Raw genomic sequence first — 25,164 nt, 5'->3', positions numbered from 1 at the left:
GGGAGGGCCAGAGGGCCAGTGCCCCCTCTGGCCCTCCCCTTGGTGGAATATCAAAGATGATATTCAGCTGTTGTTTTTTTAAGGTGTGCTAACAGGATAGGCACAGTGTGAATTATAATTAGAAAAGCATTAAAATGTAGGCCATAGATGTATATGTTAAATGTAGTCCTGTGGCAGTGACAGACAGAGTAGTTATAATGAAAACAGGCTTCAGTAATTAACAGCCTCTGATCTACGTCTGACTGTGAACCATGCAGAGTCTGTAGCAGTCTTGTATTAAGACAACTATAATCCCTTTAAGGGGAAAAAACAGAAACAAAACATACATGCCTGATTGACAAAAGTTTATTTCTACACTCTGCGGCTGGTGGTGTTAACAGTGTGTGTGTGTGTGTGCGTGTGTGTGTGATCTAACATACTGCATGCAGCTGAATATGTGTAGGTCCACCAGTTGAAACCTGTTATGTGCTACAGCACAACTCATGGCATCACAATGAAACCCACATGCTCTGTCCATGGTCCTGAAACTATAACAGTCTAATTAGTTCAGTATTTCACAGTTAATTTGAGTGTAATAGAATGTTATGAAGGAAAAAAATGTGCACTCAACTCCAAGAAAGCCTTTTTTTCTTCTTTCAACCAGACAGTGACACTCTGCTCAAAGTAAGGCATTTCTCTCCAGTGGAGAATCATCTGGCAGAGTTAGGCCTAAAGGTCTGATCACATATCAGACCTTTAGGCCTATCGCATGTGATGCTCTGTTCTGATCCGCACAACCCTGCATGCAAGCTGACAGGTTGCTGCTTTGCAGTAGGATAATGTGACATATTTTTGGACAGTGTGTTTCACTATTCCCACAGGCACGCTAATAAAATCTCCTCAGTCAAACATGAACAAAGGTAACCTGTGGCCTTCAAACCTACAGGGGCAAACTGAACACTCAGTGAAATAATAATAATAATACTAATATAAATAAAAAATGTTTCATTTCAATTTTCTTAGGGAAGTTTACACACATCAAAATACTTTGAGCATTTGGTGTAGATTGACATTTACATAGAAGCTTCCAAAGACAACACCCAGGTCTGGTCTCATGTTAGGCACATTATCATTGCCAACAGGTTTTTAGTATTATGTAAACTCAGTGACTGTGGAGCACAAAATCAAATTTGTCTTGTAGCATTTGGATGAAGATACAAAATAACAAAAAACAAATCACTGACAGCTAGCAGAAATCTTGGTGTTTTCATATATTACTTAATCCACAAAAAGAAGCCACAGCACACGAGGCTACTTGCACTGACACGCACACTGAAAGCTGTTTCGTTTCACTGGCTCTGCACTGTGTTTCAGTGTGTGTGTCTGCCTGCAGTTCCAGACTGAAACCCTTGGAGAGAGTCTGTTGGCAGCTAGAATGAACGGCCAAGCCAAACCTCCTCCCAAATTTAACTTCTTAATAGGAACGTGGCAGCCAATCTATGTGAATTAATAAATCTCCCAAATATCAAGAAAGTCTTGAAAATTAGCCGTGGCACGTGGAAAGAAATGAAAACTGAACTGTTTATGTTCTGGCAGGAGACGTCAACGCATACTGTAGGATCTCCAAGTGGGCAACACAGTTTTCCATAGATCCAACTTTCTCCCAACAATGAAACCCTTTATTTACACTGAATGACCAAAGAATGATCTAATAAAAACATACAAATTTCAAGTCTGATATTTTTGGATTGTAAACTTTCAAAAACTCAAACACTTGGTGACGTTTTTACACTTTACAGGTTCACGAATTGGATGTTTTAAGTGTAAGAGTTTATTCTGATGCTTAACAGACTAGAAGATGGAAAACTATGCTGAGCTGTGCAGAAGCATAGAAAGCAGGCATGCAAAGGATGCTCTATAGAAGTGGTGTGCAGTCCATATATAATACACAGTCAGTGCCATTTACAAAAAGCTTAATGTGCAGTCTCCACACAGATCTATGTGTATGCTAAGTGCTGCCTTTTTTGTTGGATTTTTGTGTATTTTCAGATTAGAAACAAGCTTTTTTTAATAAACCAAAATCAAAGACATTTGGGAAACACACTTTTTTCATTTGCAGGACGTGTAATACACATTTATTGCCACAAAAAGAAATCTAAAATCTAATCCTAAAATATGATCAGTTTAATGACGTTTAAAGACATACAGTTAGCAATGCAGACAATGCATATGACAATACAAAATGTTGATAATTTTGTTCTTTCTTTTTGTTTTCCTCAGTGATGCTGACACAAGCTGGAGAGACCGGACAGATGACCTGATTCTTAACCCTCGCTCTCCTGCGAGGGATGCTGGGTTATTCATCCAGATATTCAGATGTGGAGTAAGAAAAGAAAGACTTGTGGCATTATTTTGTGAATTCTGGTACTAAAGGTTTGCAGTTTGTACATCACAGCCTTGATTCAGACATATGTGAGGCTGCATTAAATGAGCTGGAAGCACAGACTCCATTGTAAATCAGGTAAGGAAGAGAAAAAAATGTTTTGTAAAGCAGATGTTTGCAAGAAAAAAGAAAAAGATTAAAATTGTATATAAAATCAAAAGAGTCTAACAGATTTATTAAGGAAAGACGAACCAGTGAGCAAAAACGACACAGTGAAAGAGAGCGATGAAGAGGAGCGCTACAGAGAAATCCTGGTGTTTTTACCCAAACCTGTAGCTCCTCACAGCAGGATCTCTCTACCAGGGGAGTAGGAAGGGTGTGATCAGCAGCCAGGCTGGCTGTCAATAATTCAGGGTAGTCTGCTCCTCACCTCAGCGTGCTTCACACGAGCCAACTCACATCCAGATCTCAGCTTTAGATCTCTACCTTCAAGAGACTCTGTGAAATTGAGTACATCTATTTAGCCTTCAGCACAGGACCTCTGCACACATCCAAAACACAAGGCACAGGTCACGAACACTGGTTGATCTCCTGCAGGTATGGTCTATGGCTAATGGGAGAGTCCAGTGTTTACAGGTTGGTCTGCCTCAGCCCTCCACGTCTTTCAGCAGAATAAAATATTACTGTTTGTCTGTTTCAGAACATTAGCTGATAACTCCACAGGCTCCACTTACGCTGCGTTTTATGGCCAGCAATGAGCCTAAATCCCTGCCGTAATGCTGGTGTGATTTAACATAATGATTCTTTTGCTATTTCGCATTCAGCTGAGGTCTACAAGAGTTTTGATGCTTAACAGAAATTGATATGACACCCAGCAGCTATGCTGACAGCTCAACTAAGTCCAAATTACTGCACAGTTGTCTTCGCCTTTTTTTAAACTCTGAATGCAAAACCACACCTGTTAGTCATTTAAATGACTGCAAAGCTACAAATCAAACTTTCCTTTGTTAGATATTTCACTGAGCTGTCAAACGGTTCAAAAATATAACTTTATCTGGAGTGTTTTTTCAAAGTTTTTGTCCCCTGTACTCATCTAGCTTGTCCTGACTACTAAGTGGGCAGTGCTTATGCGGGAGATCAAGGCTTCATCATTTCTATAATGAAGAAGATTAAAGCACATATGGTAGAAGACAGTTTGCACCACATACAGTACAAAAGAAAGAGATTAAGCACTGTTCATACGCAGCAAATCCAAACCGAAATACTCAGAACTTCGTTAATGGTGGCAGTAAACTGCTGCAAATGTCAAATCAAACTGCCTGTCAATTTTCAGCAACGCGAACACAACTCGCGCCATGCCTGGCTGCATTCCCTCAGGGTGTACTTTTTTCTTTTTCAGCAGAGGAAAAACAAAGACCATTGTGAGAATATCCACTCGCTAATTTAAAAAGCGAACTAAACAGTGAACATGGCTGACTTGATGACAGCTGTCAGCACGACAAGAGGTATTATCAGGTGGGATTTAAATTGTTGTGCTGGAGGCAGCCAGGCGGTGTCCAGAAGGGATTTGTTTGGGGTGTTTAGTGGCTGTCACTCAAACCTATATCATACTTCTACTAGCCCTTCAAGTAAAAGTTTCTGTTTTGAATATTCATAAAAAAATTATTTTATCATCCATCAAAACTGCTAAAGAAAACACAAAAACTGTGCTACAACAAAGTCAACACTGTATTGGTGAAAACTAGCCAAAAATAGAGTAAAGTTTAGTTTTCATGTGTACTGTAATTCTTTCAGGTAGCATTCATGGTGGTCACAGAGGGTTAACTAGATTTGTTATGTTAGTTTAACATGTTAAAGTGTAAAGGCGACAACTGGGATCATCTACCCATAGCACCAAAAAGTGTTGTTTTTAAGTGGAACTAGCAGTTAGAAAGGTGTGCTGTAGCAACGTTTGGACAAAGTGATGAAAAATAAAAACCACTAAGGAGTATGTGAGTAGCTGCGGGGCTGCTGCACACTGCTGGAGTAGCTTCAGTGTGCTGGCAGTGAGTCTAAGGCTCTCCTGGTTGAGACATCATGCCGCCAAAACAACATTCCCTTATTTGGTGTTTTGATGATGGTTGTGAAGAGGTCTGGAAACCCCAGCATATGGGTTACATCATTTTCACACTTCATAATTCAGCGACTCCTCAAGTCTTAAATATACAACATAAGACAGTCCCACTGTAGGGGTCAAGGGCTCAGATTTTTCCTTTAATAGAAAAAAATAAAAACATTTATTAATTTTTTCCTTTACGTTGTCACTGTTCCATTTTTAACACTTAAACCCCCGCATCAGCATGTATCTGTGTTGGCTTTCTTCACAAAGTTGCAGTAGTACATTCTCAACCTTTGGCTGCTGCTTAAGCTTCCCAAATATAAAAGACACATAAAAGTTAGCAACTCGGATGCAAGCATGGAACAAAACTATTTTTTCTGGAATCTTTCATATCATATTTAAAACAAAGCGCTCTGTGTTTAAATGTGTTTTTAATGTTTTCTCTTTACCTTCTTTCACCTTGAGTAGGTCTTATCAGCAAATTATTGCTCATTCACACAACAGTAAGAAAACAAGGTGATTGCACAGTTCACCTGGTGGGAGGCAACCTGTCTGCAAACAATTGTAGCTAGACTTAGAGTGACTGCAATCACTCTCACACAGATGGGTGAAGTTTGTAAATAACTCCTGTCTAATTTATAAATGCAGACAGACTGCCAACATGGTCAGATGGAGTTGTTCTGTGCAGAAGAGCGAAATTCATTTACGATATGCTTCTTTGTAACAGGATACTTGACTCAAATGGTTTTCAATTGATTATATCCTGCCTATATTCCCACATAAAGGCAAGGTCATTTTGCACTTCAATCGCCGTCGTGTAGCAACACACTTCAAAGCGTGTCAAAATGAAGATAGCAGCTGATTGCAGGTGGTCACAGCACAGGTCCCCATCTTCTATAAAAGTGAAGACAACAAAATAAGGATTTTGAAAGCTAAGGCAGACACAACTTCCCTCTCCATAGCCAGTGAAATGTATACCTTCAAATGCACAAATGAAGAGTAAATAGGTCCACAAAAAGGTCAAGATTTAACCTTGACTAAGAGTCTGATCTTGTAGCAGTGCAAAGGCAAAGACACCAAAACGCAGACAAGACTGCACTAAATCACATAAAGGCAACATTTCCTGTTAACCAATCACCCCTTTTCTTCAATTAGACAGCTCCTCCTTTTCTCCAGCTATATCCAGATACACCCATTAATCCAGCTGGAAACCCTTAATATAGAAGAAGTCTATATTTAGCAAATGAAAGATTAGTCTAAAAATATTGGAATTAATTGCTGGATAATTTTGGTAAATGACTGGCATGACACTGCGTGCTCACTGACCCTGCTGCCTAACAATATAAGAACCTGAAAATTATCTCAGTTCTGCACACACGAAACAAGCTAAAAAGGCGGCCTAACAAGGGTAAGCACTGGTGAGCACCATCAACCATATGCCAGCTTCCACCTCCACTTCCCAGCAGGCACTCCCCTCTTGTTGCCGACCCGTTTGCTGACTGCTGCCAACATTTCACTGGCAGAAATCTTCTGCAAGGCATGCATCCAGTCAGCACAACAGTCTAACACCTTTACTTCAGGAGCCAGTCTCCCCCTTTTTTCCCTCTCTGTACTGATCTAAAATAACAGATTAAACAGTATCTATCACACGGCCGAGCTGGAATGAAATAAGGTGCTTAGGTTTAAAGTACTTTCATAATTAAAACAATTAGACCTACCTATTACACGCTAATATCCCAAACCGCCACGTGAAGCTGTCCTCGATGCACAATGATTTAACAACCCTACCATTTCTTGCCATGGCAGGATTTAACTGCTTTTTTAACTGCTCTCAAGTGCTTTGTCATTGATAATGTATTTCAAATAGCTTCTTGCGCTGAACATATACAGTACATAAAGTCAATATGGCACTCTGCAAGAACTGTCACATTAGAAATAGAGCAGCCCTACAACTTCCAACAAAGAAGATTCAGAGGTGAAATCCAGTAGGCTGGCGCAGCGAGCAGCTTACCCTGTGTTCTTATCTCTTGGCAGAGCAAAGCCGAGTCGCTCAGTGCCACATGGCACCCGGATACACAGTGAGACGCAGCCACACACATCAACAAACACACAAACACACGTTGGCTTTTATGATCTATTCCCCCAAAGCACTTCCGCAGGTTCAAAAGCATCGCTAGCAATAAATCAGGAGCTTGAGCCAGGTTTTGCTTAGTTATATCATTAACATGAGGAGAAAATATGGATGTCTTGGTTTTTTGTTTCACCATCAGTTGTGCTTCTTCTTTGTGAGGATCATTTTGATACTTCCTCAACTTAATCATTATTTTATTTCTAGCTCAGACTTAAGACAATGAAGTACTATGATGGATTTAATTTCTCACGACAGCTGCTAAAATTTGGCAACAATAATGTTGCAGAAGAATTCTTGGGCAAAGCTCAAAATACAGGAACCCATACTCACGGCCAATCTTCCATACACTGCCTGATACCGATCCTGATTATAAATCAAATGTTTGCTGTTTAGGAAATTTGGCATCTAAAATCTAAAATGTAAGCAATATTCTCCTAAGGGTTAACGGCTATTAATACCTTGTCTCCAATAATCAAGCAAAAACTGCTTGGTCTTAAACTGGGTTGGGTTAGACTACTTAAGGATGATAAAATACCAACAACAGAATGTAAAATCCTGTATGGTTATCATGTAATATTTGCTAGTTATTGATAAGCACAAAGTCTGGTGGAATTACATGTATTTGCATGTATTTTTCCAGAAACCAAAAATACTGATAAAGTTTTTTTTAAAACTAAAAGATCAATACACTCTTTCAGTTTTTCATTATGGACCTGAATAGATGCACCACATTATCCACAAATTAATATAGTAGTTATAGTATTAGTAGTGTATAGAAGAGAATTAAGTCACAACCACAAACCTCCAGATTGCATGGTGGCACCAGATCACAGGTACGGCCTGCAGAACATGCATGCCAGAGGGGTGAGTTAGGCTGCCCACCGTTTGGCAGTGCAAAATGTGAAAAAGTAATTATTATTACTAAATATAAAATATCTGGATACATTTTTATAATCATACAATGTAAGTTGTTTACTTATAAAAAATGTTACATTTGCTGTTTGTCAAAATTGCAAGATATCTCATGCTGTTCATCATCTGGTTTGTAAACAGGTTAAATTAAATGCTACTTTTCACACAGTTTATTACACCATAGATTTACTGGTCCAGCCTGTCTGAGATCAATTTGAGCTGTACGTCTCCCATGAGCTATGAGTTTCACAACTCTGCACAACACAAGAAGTCAAAGGTTCACCAATATCACTTTCCTCTGCTGCAAACTATTGTGGTGCAGCTCTAACTCAAGGCAATCCATCAAGGCAAACTAAAGTCACACAGCATTTCTGCAAGTGCATATTTACTGTTCACAAACATAATATAATAATAAACGGTAAAACTATATCTCATTTTGTGAGGTAAAATAAGGTTATAAAGTTCTTATTGTGCTAAATACGAGTTTCAACAGCAACACTTTTACCTCTTGTAGTGGCTGAAACTCTTCATCAGGCAGACAGATTAGAGGTAGTGGCTGAATAGGTTCCAACCTCAATTGCACACCAGAGGGAGTATTTAGAGGAGTGTGTGGGGTGGGCGGGGGTACATTAGGGGAGCTAATTAGGATTATTAGCACGGACGTATTTTATTCAGCTGGGACTAAAACAAATTGCTCAGTCGTTGCAGAGCTAAATTGAAAATGACTTCAGAATTACTGACAGCCAAAGTGCACACTCAATTTTTAGAAAAAGAGGGGGGAAAAGCCACAGTGTGAGACACAATGTTGCTACACGCCTGACATGGTGGGAATCGGTGACACTAGCGATGCCATGTGTTAGTCAAAGTGACTGTTATGAAGTCTAGTCAGCAGCTCTAACATGAAAAACAATGATCTTCCAATGAATAAAACATTTTGTGGGACTCCACTAGTGTCGCCCTTATTTAACTTAAACCGACCTCACAATTCATCCACCGTCTGAAATGAGCTGTTGTAACTCCTCTCCCTTTCCAAGTCCAGTTTCTACTGACCGGTTTCCAGTTTTTAAGCTAAGCTAAGCTAACCTATGTAGAGCTGTAGAAGTTAAACACACAGATATGGGAGGTTTCATTCTTATCTATCATGAAATGTAGAGTTTAATCAAAGTTGTCATTTGGCTCAAGCAGTTTATGAAGACATTGTTCAATTAAAATTCTGTAGCATCAGAAAAGGCAAATATGCATGTATGCTAACTCAGTGACGCTAGAGTTAGCATACAGTCAGCAATGCAGTAACGTAAGAAGGCAAACAGATCTTGTAACTACATAGAAAAAAAATATTAATGTACTGAAAACTAATTTGTAATTGTCTACTTCTCAGTATCTTTTTACTCTCTAAAGTGACAATGGTGATGGCAAGCCAGAAAGCCAGCTAATAATACAGGTAGAAGAAAACCCTTGATGAAATCCAAGGGAATTCAGGCAAGGAGGGGTACTGCAGTCATATCAAACACCAATGCGCCCCGCCACTGTGTTTGCAGCTTGGCGTATTGCCCTCGTGTTTACGGTGGGGGAATAATCTGAAGCGGCGCTGACTGTCGTTGAAAGAGAGCCTTCAATGTGACAACAATGTGTGTCCCAGAGTAACAGTTAATGGCTGGCACCTCTAACTGAATCATTTCATTTAGAGCCTCTGATGTGCAGACAGAGGGGATGTAAAATGCATTTCCATGCCAAGCCACTCGATCGCTCACTATCCTTGTGAACATAATGAACAGATTACCGTTTGCACCCTTGTCACATCATGCCTCTGTGACAAGTGTCTGACACCTTGAGGGAGATGCTTTGAATGCATGTCCTCGCAATGCAGATGGCAAGGCCTGAAAAAAAAAAGTCAGGAAACTAGTTTGGTAGCCACAGGAAATAAAATAACTTGCTAATTAGAGGAGCAATGGACTGAGGCAGACGGTATTGCCTGAGTTTGAGATGGCTTGGGAGATGGATAGGGTGAAATACCAAGTGTCTATATCCCAGCACCCTTAGGCCAAAGTCCTAGAGACAGCGCAAGTCTACACCTAATTTACCACTTGCTCTCTCTGTCCTGACTGGGGTTAATAAAATGCTAACCATCTCAATATCCGTGACGACATTTTGCTAACTACGTCCCCTCTAGTTAAATTCAGCCTCTCTTGTCCTTTTCTCTCCCACAGAAATATACTCCTGCCTGGGCTTAATCAGGAGGATTGCTTATTAAGGAAAAGCTCTCGGGTACTTCCTAAATTGGGGAGAGAACAGTCTCGCCAGTGCGATAACTGCAGATTTATGTCAGAATTAGGTGTAAATAGCTGCACTGGTTATTCCCCTTCTTTAATTAAGCAAGCACATTTTCCAGGTCTTTGTCTTGTGCGCTGACCACTCCAGTTCCCTCTGCGGGGCAGATGCTAGCTTACAAAGCAACTCGGTCATGTGTAGGAGAGTGCACAGACAAGCCATTATAATGTGCTCCCAAAAGTTCAAATGGCTAAAAACTCCATGACAGCTCATATAGTTTCTTTTTTGGTATTTTTTTATCATTCTTATATATGTGCTTTTATGGGTCTGATAAGAGAGTTCATAGCCCAGTCGTCACTTCATGTTTCTTACTTTGTTCTCTGTCGTGGCTTCGAACTAGTACTCCAGCCTGATTGAAACTACCAACGGGTAGTTATCCAAAATGATACATGGCGGTAACTGTCAGATCAAGCTGAGTGCACAAGAAAATAAGGTGAGTGGAATAACACTTTAAAAGACTGCCGACTCTGTACTTTGAAAACAATTCCATCCATTGCTGCTCATCTCTCTGAGTTCTATCTTTATGCTCCACTCTTAATATATGTTCCAACAACCTTTACACTTTCTCTTAGCTGCGACTGTGCTCACATCTGCCAGGGAGAAATATAACTGAGACGAGCACTGGAAAAATGCTCTTATGCAGTTCATGAGGGGGTACTCATCGTTCAGATTCCGCATTCAATTTCCATCACTGATAGTGTTGCTATTGATCTAGAGTTTGCCCTGTGCTCAGTGCGGGCCAGACATAACAGATTTTATGGTTTGGGATCTGTCACTCAATGTAATCCAGGGGTCTTTTTCAAAGCCTGTCCAGGGTGAAGTGCACCGACTCACATTTCCCTCGAACAAGGAGAATGACACTGTTGGCCTAAAAGCTGTCTGAGAAGAGAGAAGTGTTTCATAGGGCGAGTCTAAACAAGCAAGTAGAACTTTGAAAGTGCATAAAATATATCCCCCTTCTTTTTTCTGAGTTAAACAATAATGAATTCTCTTTAATGCATTTTGACTAGATGATGTTATATCAGCCCCTTGTGTTAGCAGATGACTCGGCTTCAATATGCTTTACAACTCCTTATTGCATGTGTTTATACTACAGCTACACTTTGCATGGTTTCTATCCCCATCCATCCATCCATCCATCCATCCATCCATCCATCCATCCATCCATCCATCCATTTCCTTCTTGTATCATAAGGAAATTATTGAGAGTTAAGTTTTCAGAATGAATGAGTGACCTGTATTATTTCAGATGTGCATCTCTTATATTACATTTCCATTAAAATAAACCGTGACACCAAATACAGGACATTGCACCTCAATTTCATTTTTGTGTTAACACAGCGAGAAAACGTTAATCCCCATCTTTTCACCAGTCATTAGTCCAATTAAGAATGAAGCAGTGTGGTTTACTAGGGTGTGGTGACAGTATGCCCTCCATCAACTCCATCCACCTCCAAATGACTCTGAGACATGTCCTAATACACAGTAGTGCATTATAGAAAAGACATTACAAGCCAATAAAGGTTAAATAAACACCTACATAACTGAGGATATAACTTTTAGATTGTGCAACTAAACTACAATCAGTGTTGCTATGATGATGCTAATGGTGTTAGTGCAATGGTAGCATAGGAATTTGGCTGAGGGACAAAATTATGTTGCATATAGGTGGAAATTAATCATTTCTGACATGTTGCAGACATGTTGTGCTGCTTTTTTAAAACACATATCACTTTGCATTAGTATAGTATACAGCAGCATACATCCCAAAATAGATAGAAAAGCCTTCTGAAATAGTACAATGTGAACTGCAGTTCAAAATTTAGCAAAGTGTGTCTGTACGTACAGACACAAATAGAAGCAAAGTGGCACACACACATACACTAGTCACACAACACAAGGTATTCATTGTGCTGATAAGGGATGGGAGGCCCTGCTGCTTTGAAATGCTGAGTAGAGGAGGGAGAGCGTCTGCCACAACTGTAGGAACATCTGACCCCCTACGACGGGTAAAAATGAGGGATGGGATCACTGGGACTGCTCTATTCAGAACACACCCCCTTATCTGCTGCAATTAACATTAAAACCCCCCCGAACACAGCTAAATGAAAACATGAGTGCCTCAAAATATGAATGCTACCATATGCCATGCTCGGGGCTCTGTAAACTTCTCTCTATCGGCCTGTGCTCGTGAATGCCATTTGTTATTCAGTTCCCAAAGAGGGAAGGGGGATATTTAGAAAATCAGTGTTCAACCAAGTGAGCTCCGAGGGGAAAGCCACACTAGAGGGTCAAAGAGTCATTTAAAGTCAACGGATCTCTGCAGAAGCCAACTACTGTATCTCCATATATATTCTTCAACCCCTCGCGCACAAAGGAGGAGGAAGAACAGGGACGGCTATAGGACAGGAGGGGGTGTGTGGGTGTTCCAGACCATAATTTTCCTCAACTGATGAACTGTGAAATGCAACAAAAGCCCCCATTACCACAAGAGGGATTTTGAGTCCATGGAGCTATAGGAGAGAAAAGAGGGTTAAAAAAAATGCCTTTGTTAAATAAAATACACGGAGAAAGAAAAGAAAAACGTTCCCGTGTAGCAGAAATCAGACTGTGAGGGCCAACATGGTTGGTATATATTATTTGTGAGGTCTCCGGTCCCTAGAGTATGGTGACCACTTAACTGTGAGAAAACGTGATATTTCTGGGTGACTTGTAGTCAATAGCAAGAACTTTTAAAGATATTCAGAGGCTAAATCTGAGCTATGAGAGATCATCCCTTCCTTGACTTATATTCAATAGCAATTTTCTCGGAATATATCATTTCAGTATCTGGAAACCAAAGCTGAATGAGAGGGAAATATAATGTTTTTGCTTCCCGGGATGAAACGCTAGCCCTTTTCCTATTGACTTTGTTTTATACATGTAAGGGAATATGTTCTGATTTGCTCTTTCACAGTCCAACATGTGAGTTCACATTTAAACACAATAATTATCCTTCAGCTTCTCCGAGGTTCCTTGCCATAGTTTATGGTGAAGGAGGAAATGTTCTGCTTCAAATTTAAAATAAAAAAATCTACAGAAAACCCTGTGGGAGGCTGGAGCCGAGGGGGCCCCCCGTCATCCTGTGATGGCAGTGTAAATGGTGAAGCAACACCGAACGCCTTGATGGAGCCCAGATTTACAAGTCATACACTCACACAGCACAACATCACAGAGCAACACCTGATGTTTTCTGCATACCAACTTTTCGTTAACTTCACTTTGCCAAACTTTTTTCCTCCCTCTCTGGGAGTAGACATTTCCTCCTCTTCACACTTTCAAAAAGTCCTCCCATTTCATTCATGTACAACCAAAAGAAACAAAAACAAAAATAAACAATGACACATTGTAATGATAGGAGGTGGTGTAATATGCCATTGCTCACATTGATCACTAAACCACACCCCCTCAAGTGTTGCTACATCTGCAAAGTTTTCCATTTTCCCATGACACATGCTCAGTTTGTAATAATATTTGCAGCTCTGCTACTTAAAATTCTTGGTAAACAAAACAAAGTCTTTCATTTATTGCGGGTGGCCGTTGTTATGCCTGCTGAAAGTAAAAATATTTTCCGCATACCATGAGGTGGTTTACAACACAGTATCCAGCGGATTCATTAAAAGGAAAAAAAAAATCATTATTTTCTGTCACATGAATTATTCTGCAGTAGTAGACGCTCATAGTGAACATCGCAAAAGTTTTTGAGTAATGGGTGTGTGTACGTGCAATCCAAACGCTCTGGCTTCTGTTTGCTCTAAATACTCAGTTTCAAATAGCTTTTTTTTTATACTCTTGGCTTTGATGATGTCAACAAGAGCAGATCTCCCTATTATGGTCATGTCATGCTCACAGCTCTGGCTGTGAGCTCAGGAGCCTTGCCCACCTGCTGTCCCCACCTTCTGTTCGTTAGAGGCAGCCAATCAGAAAAATGTGGGCTTAGAGGGAGGAGGAAGAAGCTTATTTTAGATGGAGGATGAACTGAGCAGCTGCACTGAGGGCCAGGATTATTTTCAAGTGTGAATCATGCAAAGCTCCTCTAGCAGAGCTCCAGATCAAAAATATGTTAGTAGAAATGAGGATAATAGGTCCCATTTAATATTTCCAAGTGAATGACTGTGAAACAATTTGAGAGTCTGATCAAAGACTGTATCCATAATCAAACCTGGTGCACCTTCCATTGTGTTTTAGTGTCTGCTAGAAAGTACATGAAAATATTCACAATGAAAGAATATATAATAACTATAATAACTTAAAACTAGGTTTGAAAACTCCAAAGATGTTTTTCCATAGCAACTCTGAATTTCTGCTATCAACAGTATCTCCCATTTCAAACATGTCAACTCAGTTTGCAGAATGGCTGGAAATGCACCTCTTCAGGGAATTACAGCATAATAAAATCAACGCTAATCCAATTGATTTGGAAATATTACAGAAGGTACTGTTTGTGTTGTATGTGCGGTTTCACTTGGCAACAAACTCAAACAAATGCATAGCACAACAAAGTAAGTGAATTTAGGCTCTGTATCCAGTGTGAATACAAGGTTCGCACTGCGGTTAACTGGTTACATCAGAAAATTAGCTGTTCTTATTCTTTTGCAAGCCTGCTGTTTCCTGACTCTAGTAATTGCTACTTACATGAGAGGAAACACACTTTGCTGTTGTGTCTTTGTGTCTGGATCCTTGATCATAGCACAAAGATGATGTGGCAACCATACACTCAAAACTCCACGAATTCATATCAGAAACTGAAATTTAAAACAAAAGTACTGCTATACAAGGCTGAGCCACAACATGCCCATAACAGGAAGTGGGATTTTCTGCCAACACCTGTTTAATGGACTTCTCTTGAGCCTGGTCTGGGCTGGCTGACAAGCTCATGTTCATATTGGTGCTCGAAGGCTCGGGAGAAGGAGCGGTTGGAAATAAGAAAATGATAAAAATTCAGCCGGTGCCCGACGCTCATGCAAAGTTTATAGCACAGGATGTGTCGGACAGAATATGATGAGATCCTCCCCTCACTGCGGTATCTGTAACCTTCACACTGGTCAGCTACAGTGTGGGTGTCTAACAGTTATCTGCTGTCTTAGACAATATTAGATCTATTCTCGCCGTGCCGGCAGTTGAATTCATCAAGCTACAAAATTAAAGATTGAAAGGTTCATATTTGGAGAACACGGGGGAAAAGTGTGCAGGCTGTAGGTTTCAACTCATTAAATATGAATGTTAACACTACATGACTGACATTATAGAAACCCATCTGTTAGTCTGTATAATAACTAAACAGTTCTGTTTACTTAATATCACCCTTTGTAAATAAGGAAGCAGCCAAAAGCAGCTTCTTCATTAGTAAGTCCAATTTGTATTTTTCATTATTTATTTATTTATTTTTTAATTATTGTTGCCAGAGAGTCTGGACCGTGCACCGATTTTGCACTCTGGTCACAGTGGCGGCTCAAATCCTTAAAAAAGGAAAACAAAATAATTTTCTCACAAAAATAAAATACAGTAAAATTTAAAAAGTTCTGATTTCTCTGCATAATTGGGGAAATTAGCAATTTTGTCTTTTTCTATGCTCAGACAATGTGAAATCACACAAAGCAGAGATGCTGACAGTCCAAAAGCTTTAAGAAGGGAACAAAAAGTAGGGAACTAAACAAATAAATGTATTTAACACAGTAGTAGCTTGATGGTTTGTTTGAGTTATTCTGGGTTTGACAGTTTCAATATACAATGTATGAAATTATATATTCAAATAAATATGTGTTTTGTTAAACACATGTATGCCAAAGAGTAATCAAGCTGTGTCATTAAAGTTACAGTGTTAAACAGTAGCCTGGTGTTGTTAAAACCAGTGTGCATGACATTATGTTGCTGATAGAATAATTCTGTTTTTTTTTTAATAATGAATGACCTCATGTTATGAGTGTAAAATATTTTTATAGTAACTTTTGGAAGCCTGGCCCACTTGTTATGGAGGATATATCGAGTACATACTTACATACATACGTATTACTTTACCTACTGATTATATAGAGAATTTCATCTATTTTTTTAGTTGCAGATAAAACAAAAAACTAAATTGAAAAAATCTGGTGATTTTCAGTTTACAATGCATCAGTTCATCATATTTCATTAAAGCAATAAATCTAAGCATCAAAATTGATGCAAATGGACTAATTAAAGCACAGTGTATTTAGCAGGCATGTCTGTGGGAATGTGGCTTCAGCTTGTAGCTTGTTGAAACAATAAAGTAAATTTTATGGCTCTTATGTGATGAAAACCGCTCTGCCCATAAAGGAGAGTGTTTGAAGTGTGTCACGTTAAGAAAAAAAATGAATACGCACTATACTGAGTACAACCTTCGCCTCAACTTGTTTGCTGAGGGTTGATTAGGCTAATTAAATCACAGAAAAGAGACAGAATTCCCTTGAGCGCAGATTAAAATCAGCTGTGAAAAATTCTGCTTAAACATCGCCTGCTGGGTAATTATACAAAAATAATAACTCAGGCTTTGTTTGCCACTCCAGATAGCTATCAGTAATCAAATAATGAAACAAAAAGCTATGCTGAAAGAATCTGTGGATTATCCACAGATTTTTTTTTTACTCCTATTTGCTTGTTTTGGCAAAAAATTCAAAAAATGCAATAAATGTTTGCCCCTGTTTGGCAAAGATGAAAGACAATACATAAAGTGGATCACACTGATTTAGTCCTCCAGTGTTAAACAGTTCTACTGAATCGAAAATGTTTTTTATTGGTGTTTAATTGTAACAATGTTCCTGATATCTGACCTTTTTTATACCAATCAGTGCATCTGAAATTCCATCTTTGTGCTTGTTTTTGCAATCTCACCTCACAAAAAAATCCAATATAAACTGTTTATGAGACAGACACAGACAACACTGTAGCCCTGTGAAAAAGCAGCTGTCTCTTTTCTCTTGATATCATCCTCCTCTAACCCTTGCATTGAGCGTTGCAGTATGAAATGAGACATATTGCTGCTGACAGCGCACTCGTTTTCTCAAGGAAATGTCAACGTGGAGCCCGTTGGCGGAGTGGGATGGTTGAGGCATGGGAGAGTTAAAACGCTTTGGCTGTCTCAAACCTTTAATCGGGATCAGCTTAGGAAGAGGGGAGATTTGTATACCTCTGAGTAAATCTATGGGGGCTCACAACAACCTTGCCTCCCATTCACTGGTTAACACATCTAGAAAACCTCATCTAAAAGGATGACCAAGATGCAACATCGAATAGCAGGTTATAATGGGAAAAAAAGAGTCGTTGTTACAGAAAAATGAAAAAAGATTTTAAAAAAAACATCAATCCTGGCAAGGTTCAAGGAAAACATCTTAAATCTGTAGTAAAATCAAGCAAGAGATGCACGGTTCATCTCAGCCAGAGGTTAACTGGAATGTACCATCTTGTCTGGTAAGCACAGGGGTGCAGGTGCTCACAGTCTGCACACTGAAAAATAAAAAGGAACACTATGTCTGTGTTAGGGAGTAACATACCTTAATGACCAAATAATGGAACTATTACCAGTGGAAAAAAACACTTTAGTAAATTAAAGTTGCAAATGAAAATGTTGACGATTACAAACAAGGCTACATCTAGATATTATTTTCTGTATAAAGACGTTATGTAGTATATAACTCATATTATATTTCTCATGTTGTTGCTTCCTTCTCTACTTGTGCATTCCAAAGCCTTTCTAGTACTGGCTACAAGCACAAACAAATACTCCTAAGCAGGTTTTGTTCAAGATAACAAATCAATAAGTATAAAAGCACCAACTACTGACCAATCAATTCTCTTGGAAATTGGCAGCGCCATTTGTAGAAGATGTTGCAACGCTCGGTGTTCGGATCATGAGGGTCTCTTAGGAGGGCAAGAGTGTTCAGAGAAGGTCTAAACCCTCTGGCTTTCCCTGATGAGCATCAATAAGAGCGCTATAGATTCTCAGCAGAGGGAATTGCCTTTTCATTGTTCTGTAGGTCTTTGTATAGCAATATAATCCTACAACAGAGACTGATTAAAGTACTAGTAAAGTCTTGTATTTTATGTCCTTGAGAGTAAGCCTACTAACCGGGTTGAATTATGTGTTTATATATGCTCTTTTTTTACTGGGATTTAAACATGTACACAATAAGTCAAACTTTGATTAAAAAAAATAAATATATATGTTGCATATTTGCAGCTTAAGGGAGAAAAAATAAAATCCGACATGCTATAAAAAGCTTGATATGGGTATGTTTGCAGGCTTAGAAATGGCAATGGTTAACAAAGTTCACATTTTAAAGCCTATATCAGTTTCTAATGAATTATCCAAATTAGTTACAACGCCATGTGTGGTATACTGTCCTCTGACACAGCATTACAGTCCTTTGATTGAGGCTGAAATGGGGTAAAAAGGCACACACTGCACCACCTCCTAACAATCCCCATAGCTTCCTCATTTAGATGTGATTGGCTATGAAATGTACTGGCCTGCAGGACTCAGGTTTCAGCATTCATCAGCACTTCCTGGTTGTAAATTGATGGCACCGAGAGAAGCATCCAGTACTTGCACGGGAATGCAGAAGGACATCAATGCATGCAAGAGCATGGTTTCCAAACACAGTTTAATTTATATATCCACACCTACTGAGTAGACTCATTTATGTTTAATGCCACGTGCATCAAAGAAGAACAAAACTGTGCGTTACGCTGAACGATCATTTTATAGCCCAAAAAGCTCTGCGGCGAGGTAAATGAAACGCTGATAATTCCCTTGAGTGCTCTTGACTGTGATGCGGCGGCTAGACAGAGGAAACGCAGCTACTTCTCGGTTTAATCAACCTGTACTGGGAAACAAAGACGTGTCTAAATGCAACATAATTACTTCCATTGGTTTCATAAATATGCAGCTTTTTTATGTTTTTAAGGTTTTCCAAATACACAATCATCAAAGTTAATTGTTTTGCACAAGAACTGGCTTTTTTGGAGATTGCACATTAATTTTGTATGAGCTCAAAGATGCCCTAGTGAACGCTGCACAAACTAGACCATCAGGCTGAGGCTGTGGGAGCCGTCCAGGCTTTTAAAGGCCAGTCTGAGTCTAACTGGAGGGGACCGTGAAAACTCATATGATGGCAGATTCATGTGCCGGAGTTCAGTGAATGCCAGCTTATTGCTAAGGAAAAGGTCACTGGGCTAGAAGGAGAATTAAAAAGTCTTTACTGGGGAGGGTGGTGTGTGTGATGTTGTCTTCCCTTATCTGTGACCCTGGGATGAAGGCCGCAACCCGAGATAACCACGCTCATATAAGCAGCACGCCCTCAAGCTACTGCATCTCTTTCCGTCTCGGTCTCCTCTCGTCAGGCTTCGGTGTCTGTTACCTTCAGCACTCCAGGAAGCAGACACAACGCTTTAAAATACACCCGCCTCTACGAGCGCAAAATCAATTACCAGAGAGATGGAATTCTCCGATAATGCAGCATAATGATAATTGCCCTGGATCTGCCGTGATTTGACTTATGATACAAACCACTATTGGCATTGTAGCAGCGTATTGGCAGCCAGAGTAGCTGAAATATCAATGATAATTGTTCCAATGTTGATTCGGAGCCACGTTACTGCCTGGGGTAAACATAAACCAATTGCACAGAATTGGACTCCATGGTAAGCAGCAGGGGTCATATTTCATTGATGTTTGTGTGATTTGCGATCAGCACAGTGCAGCAAGAGAGAGGAAATGGTTATGTGGGAGCTAACCGCTGCCTGTTTAATTGAAGCACTCCTATCACATCGACTGCCGGAGACACGAGGGCGACAGCGCGGCACAAACTCGCGCTAATTCAATAAGCAATAATCAGACTGTTGTTAAGAGGCTGGCATTAATAATCACAAACTCCCTCTCAGTGAGTCTAGAAATAGAACATAGATCAAAAACGGATGGCTGCTCGTCCAGGATTCAGCCAGTTTATCCACAGCATAGCCGCGGCAGGCCGCACAGATACTACGACGCGCTTCAGACTCAGATGTGGATCGCTCGGAGGTCAGGGAGTCACCCGGGGGGGAAAGAAAAGCAGAGGGTGGCTGCATTTTGACAATGACCTCGCAGATATGGAATCCCATGCCCTCTAACTCACTTTGCCTTCAACCAACCTTGGAGTCAGCCAATCACAGGAGTCAGCATTTTTCAAAAGTGCCTCAGAGATGTCGGGCTGAATAATGTGTCCTATGAATAAAACACATTAGCTACAAAACATGCTGAATTATTCACATTTCAGAGCCTCCTTGCCTCCCTACACTCGAGATATTAGTTCTTCAGTCATCATATGCTTCGCACACGGTCCTCGGAGTCTCTGTCTCCCTCACGTTCGCTCCTTCTCACTTCTCCGTTGATCATTCTCACTGCCTTTGTCATCTGTGTTTTGTTAATCCCTCTCTGTTTCTCTGTCTCTCCCCTCAGCTGACGTTCTGCTGATGGCGAGTGTCTATTTATACTCCCAAAGTTACTACTTTTCCTGGAACATCTCACTATTTATCTAAAGAGCTCTTGAAGCCGTTGAGGAGTACATTTGTTCTGAGAGAATCTTTGATGATTTGGTAACACACGGTGGCCCAAAATGGATTCATCATTCAGCGCTAATCTGAGGCGACCAGCTGTGAGCTTCAGAGCTAAAAGGACCTGAAATAAGGAGGAGGGTGTTTTGCTAATTAAATACTTGACCTAATATGCATCTTTTGCTCATTTCACTTTCAGCTCCATCAGGAATTTGTAATTTTCATGATTGCGATATAATTTGCAGAATCAACACCATCGCTGACACTTGAAAGGGTAAACCAATCAACCAGTTGCTGCTTTGAATTTTGCTTTTTTAAATCAGTCTGATCCCGCAAAACATCCCCATCATTTGCTGGGTAGTTCCTTGTTGAATTTGTTGTGATATTAAATGCTCGTTGGATAATTTTCTAAAATGTGTTTAATTATTTTATTTATTCCGACTCCACTTTAAAGTGTTTTTTGATCATAAAACTGAAAATAAATACAGTAAGAAATCCTGCTGATGCGTACAGTTTGGCCCTGCAGGTCACAGCATTAAAATGTTTATATATGAGAAAACATTTTCCTCACAGAAGAACATCTAACATCTTTTTTCAGAGCTTCCCAAAAAAATAACAAAAGAATAATAAGGAATGCTGTGTGACTGATTAATATGTCTGAACACTACATGGGTAAAAACATTGTGCATATACCATCATGCACCACACTGTTATATTTTTAGTCCACCTGTGCACTATTTCACCCACCCAGAAACTGTTTGAATTTTTAAGCCACTCACTCATCCACAAACATGGGTGCAACAGCAAAGCTGTGCTGGGACGTCTCTTTACTCTGAAAGCAGAACGACTGAGGAAGCTGTATTTCTATATGAGGCTTTTGTGTGTGCAGAGAAAGAGGTGAGCGCTTGTGTTTTCATTGAAAAGTCACATTATACTGTGTTTTCTGCCGTGTCAACAGCACATCAGACAGTGTTTGCAGTGCACACCAAGAAGCAGCTCTCTAAACAGCAGAACATGACGTCAATGGGCACAAGCCTCTATTTCTTCAGCCACAGTAAGGTATCTGAGTCACACAGGCTTTTGAAAGTGTCTGTCATGGCTGTGGGGTTGAACAAGCCGAGAAGCAACTTGATACACAGGAACAGATAAGAAAGATGCCTTAGGTTGTCTTTTTTTCCCTACTAGGTGTACAACTTTAAAAAAAAAGTTTCACTTTTCAGCGTACTCACCAGGGCACAGTACGTCTCTGGAGGGTCTCCACAAGTGATGTTGGGAGGATCTAGAGTCACCTTTAGGTACTGGGTCATATCTGCTGCCTCGGGTTGGCAGGCCATGTAGTCCCAGGTTAAGCCTTCATCTGAATAAACCTGGGACTTGCACACATCGTAATGTCCCCATGCTGCAGCAGGGTAGTGCTGCATGGCTGCCTGGCAAACACCAGTCCACAGTGCCTGCAGCGTCAGCGCAAAGTGGAAACGCATGACTGGCCCTTTCTCAGCGCCTTGTTAAGGAGCCGTATCTCCTTCTGAAGGGTGTATAAACAAGGGATCGCTCTTCAACTTCCACTTACTAAACTTCACTCAAGAAGAGTGAGGAGGCATGCCAAACTCCCTTTCGGTGGAGCACGGGTTGCTTTACAAGTGTTTTTCAGTACAATTTCTGTCTCTTTCAGGTTTTCGAGGGGCGGTGGATGATTTGAGGGATGGTGAGGCTACCAGCCCATTGAGAAGATAAGACAGGACCGAGGGAGGGAGGAGGATGGTGGAGGAGAGAAGGAAGAGGAAGAGGGGGGAGGCAAGACGGAGATAGCCCTCTGACACGCTGATAGGAAGATGAGTGACGGGTCTCCTCAGCTTGCCTGGCTGTCAATCATGGTACTCGTCCTGCGTGACGATCTGGCACTGCAGAGAAACAGGAGAAGGAGAAGAAGAGGCGGGGTGAATATACCTCACTTATGGGAATAGAATTTGACAGTGAGAGAACATTAGCTGGGGCCACGTCATGAGTAAAAGGTGTACGTGTGAAAAGAAAGTTGGATGGGTGCGAGAAAAGGGTGCCGTGCTGGTGTTGGTTGTCGATCAAAACACAGAAAATCAGTAAGCGAGGCCATCGGGGTAAACTGGATCCTGCTGCTTTCACGCCAAACCCTCATCACACTCAGCGGTATTAAGCCTACAGTGTTACAGCTTTCCCACAACCACACTCACCTTACACCTCAGTCAACTCAAACACCATACAATGCATGGGAAAAAAGGACAAATAGCATGCAGAACATAACAAAATTTCATGTGTTGTTCATTCATGGAAACCATTCACCTCAGTGCTGCTTTAATCATAAATACTGGACAGTACTCTAAATGACTGCTTAATGGTTTAAGCTAAATGCAAATTTCGGCTTCTCTTTTTGGTTAGCGCCACTTTGTATCAGTGCTTTATGGGATAATACAGCAAAAAATCAAGTTACAGCAGGGAAAATGTGCAAAAACCTCACATCTATAAAACACAGACATGCTTGTGCACTTTTGTATTGGTGCATATACATGTGCAAACACACCAAAGTTCATATGAAAACAAAAATACCAATAAGTACCAATCGGTTCAGTGTATTGATGCTAAATTTGATCTTACAGATAAAACATTTTGTCCGAGGTATCAAGGACTTGTACTGTGTCAGCTGCACAGGGGGATGGAAAAAATGATATTGTACAGTTGAAATCAATTGTGTAGTGAAAAACCCTGAAGTAGTTCAAAAATAAAAGTTGGCAACATCGGGAGTATTATGATACTTTAACAGCTATCATGAGCACTGGAGTCGATGATCCAACAGGGAGTCATGGGAGGCTTTTATGTCCGTGTTGTCATTAATAATATATAAATATTGTTTTTTTCCAGTTCAAGTTTAAGTTCTTGATTAAATGTACTCAAACAGAGATTGATTGATTCTTTTTTTCACTTGCAGGCAATGGTAAGACACATTTTGACTGCCTGATAAAGCTGATGTAACATTTGTAGAAACTGTGCAGGGTGTGAAGGACACAGAGAATAAAGAGGTAATATTATTTATTATCTACCTGATTAATGAAAATCCATTAAAGAAAAAACAAAGAGCCCCATCAAATGCTCCATTAAATGCTCCACTATCTTCACCTGGGAGAGCTCTCCTAGTTGTTACAATCGAGCATAGCATCCGGGGGTCCATAAAAAGCTAGCTCGTCCGGCCCACCATCCATCACTATTCAAAGGTTAGTGTAATGTGTGAAGTACGTGGGAACATTTTCTTGACAATAGCTGGCTGCACTGCACAAACGAATGAGAATTAAAAATCCACTGGAAAAAGGTAAAAGTGACCTTGACCTTGAGCACAATTTGGATGAAGACCCATTGTGTGTAACTTTGATTAAATTCTGATTGGAGCAGCAATTCTTTCAAATTATGGAGAGATGGGCAGACGACAGACATCTCACCACCCTGTAAGCTCATCTGACTGATGCAGCAGAGTTAGAGGTAAAACAGTAAGCTTTCTAGCTAGTGCTAAGTCTAAGTATACTACTGTATATGTAAGAATTCTGGGTAATTTGTACGCAGAACATTGCACTCTCTGTTACTACGTTTTTTGTTTGTGGAAGTTTGTTAGCAGATATACCAACTTGTGACCGATCATTAGAAGCCACCGCAATACAAAAACACTATAGGAAGTTAAAATGTTCTCAGTAAAGGTGCAGCCCCTGTGTGTGTGATCCAATAATTCCAAACATCCTATGGCAAGAATAAAGAGACAAAACTGTTTTCAACATTACAGGTTAGTAATTAATGATGACTGGATAATGAGTCATGGAGCTCCAAAATACTGTATTCATGACATATCACACTTAATCAAGACAACATCCTCAGCCAGGTAGTAGAGGCTTTGACCCAGAAACAGGGTTGCTAAATCTTTATGTAACAAGTGCACAGATGAAAAGATGAGATGAAGAGATACTCATGAGATTTGTGAGAATGAATCAAAGCAGTGAAATCAAGACAATGAGCGGAAAGACAGTGAAATACTCATGTGTACTCCAAATTCCTTTCTATGGGTTTGTCTATGCAACCAGAATATTACAAATAAATGTAACAGTTATCTGATCCATACTGATATAAACCAAGTGATTAAAGCTGCCTTAAATGAAGGACGGAGTGAACCGTACTCCACAAAAATGAAGTGGCCACTTTTGAGATTGTCCCACATTTCAGCATTACTAGTTCATGACTGTTCACAAGTTTTAAAGGAGTCTCGCAGATGGTGGATTGTCCATTGCAGGAGCCACAGTCCTATATCACATACAGTGATTTACTTCATAGCGTCTATAGGATCCATTTATAACTGCCAACCATTGTGGGCTATGGCCTCGTTTTTTCTTCTGTCTTCAGCCTTCTCTTATTTATTTTTTTCCACGTACGCTTTTTATTCCAGTTTTTGTGAATTTCGGTTTCTTTTTTACTTATTTAAAACATCTTTGAAGTAAAGATGTCTCCGACCCACATTTATCTTTATATTTCAAAAAGCAAGCCAGATGACCAAGGTCGTAGGTTATGTGAACATTTCCTGCTTCCTGCCTTCAAGCAGCAGCCCAACTGAGAGTGATTGATGGAGAGCAGACTTGGAGACTGAAGGCTCCTTCTCTGGTCTCTGTTGTACTGCTTTTTCGCAGTATGTGTGCAGCAACAAAACACAGTTTGTAGTCATGCCTGATCACTTTCACCTAA

The 25,164-nt window shown here is 40.1% G+C and overlaps 1 protein-coding gene across 7 annotated transcripts in view; it reads right to left on the bottom strand.

Annotated features, from left to right (window-relative positions):
• ntng1a (netrin g1a) overlaps nucleotides 1-25,164 on the bottom strand; it is a 117,464-nt gene that overhangs the window by 81,144 nt on the left and 11,156 nt on the right. For all 7 annotated transcript variants that reach the window (XM_013913785.1, XM_013913786.1, XM_005744885.2 and 4 more), the window contains exon 2: nucleotides 21,648-22,319. In XM_013913785.1, the coding sequence (XP_013769239.1) occupies nucleotides 21,648-21,899 (252 nt within the window). In that variant the 5' untranslated portion in view covers nucleotides 21,900-22,319. The remainder of the gene's footprint in view (nucleotides 1-21,647; nucleotides 22,320-25,164) is intronic.

Source organism: Pundamilia nyererei, unplaced genomic scaffold (genome assembly GCF_000239375.1).
Source record: "Pundamilia nyererei isolate P.nyererei 1_Seehausen unplaced genomic scaffold, PunNye1.0 scaffold00150, whole genome shotgun sequence".
NCBI classification, from domain to species: domain Eukaryota; kingdom Metazoa; phylum Chordata; class Actinopteri; order Cichliformes; family Cichlidae; genus Pundamilia; species Pundamilia nyererei.
Note: the sequence above shows the minus strand (reverse complement) of the source record. Positions and strands in the feature narration are given on the sequence as shown.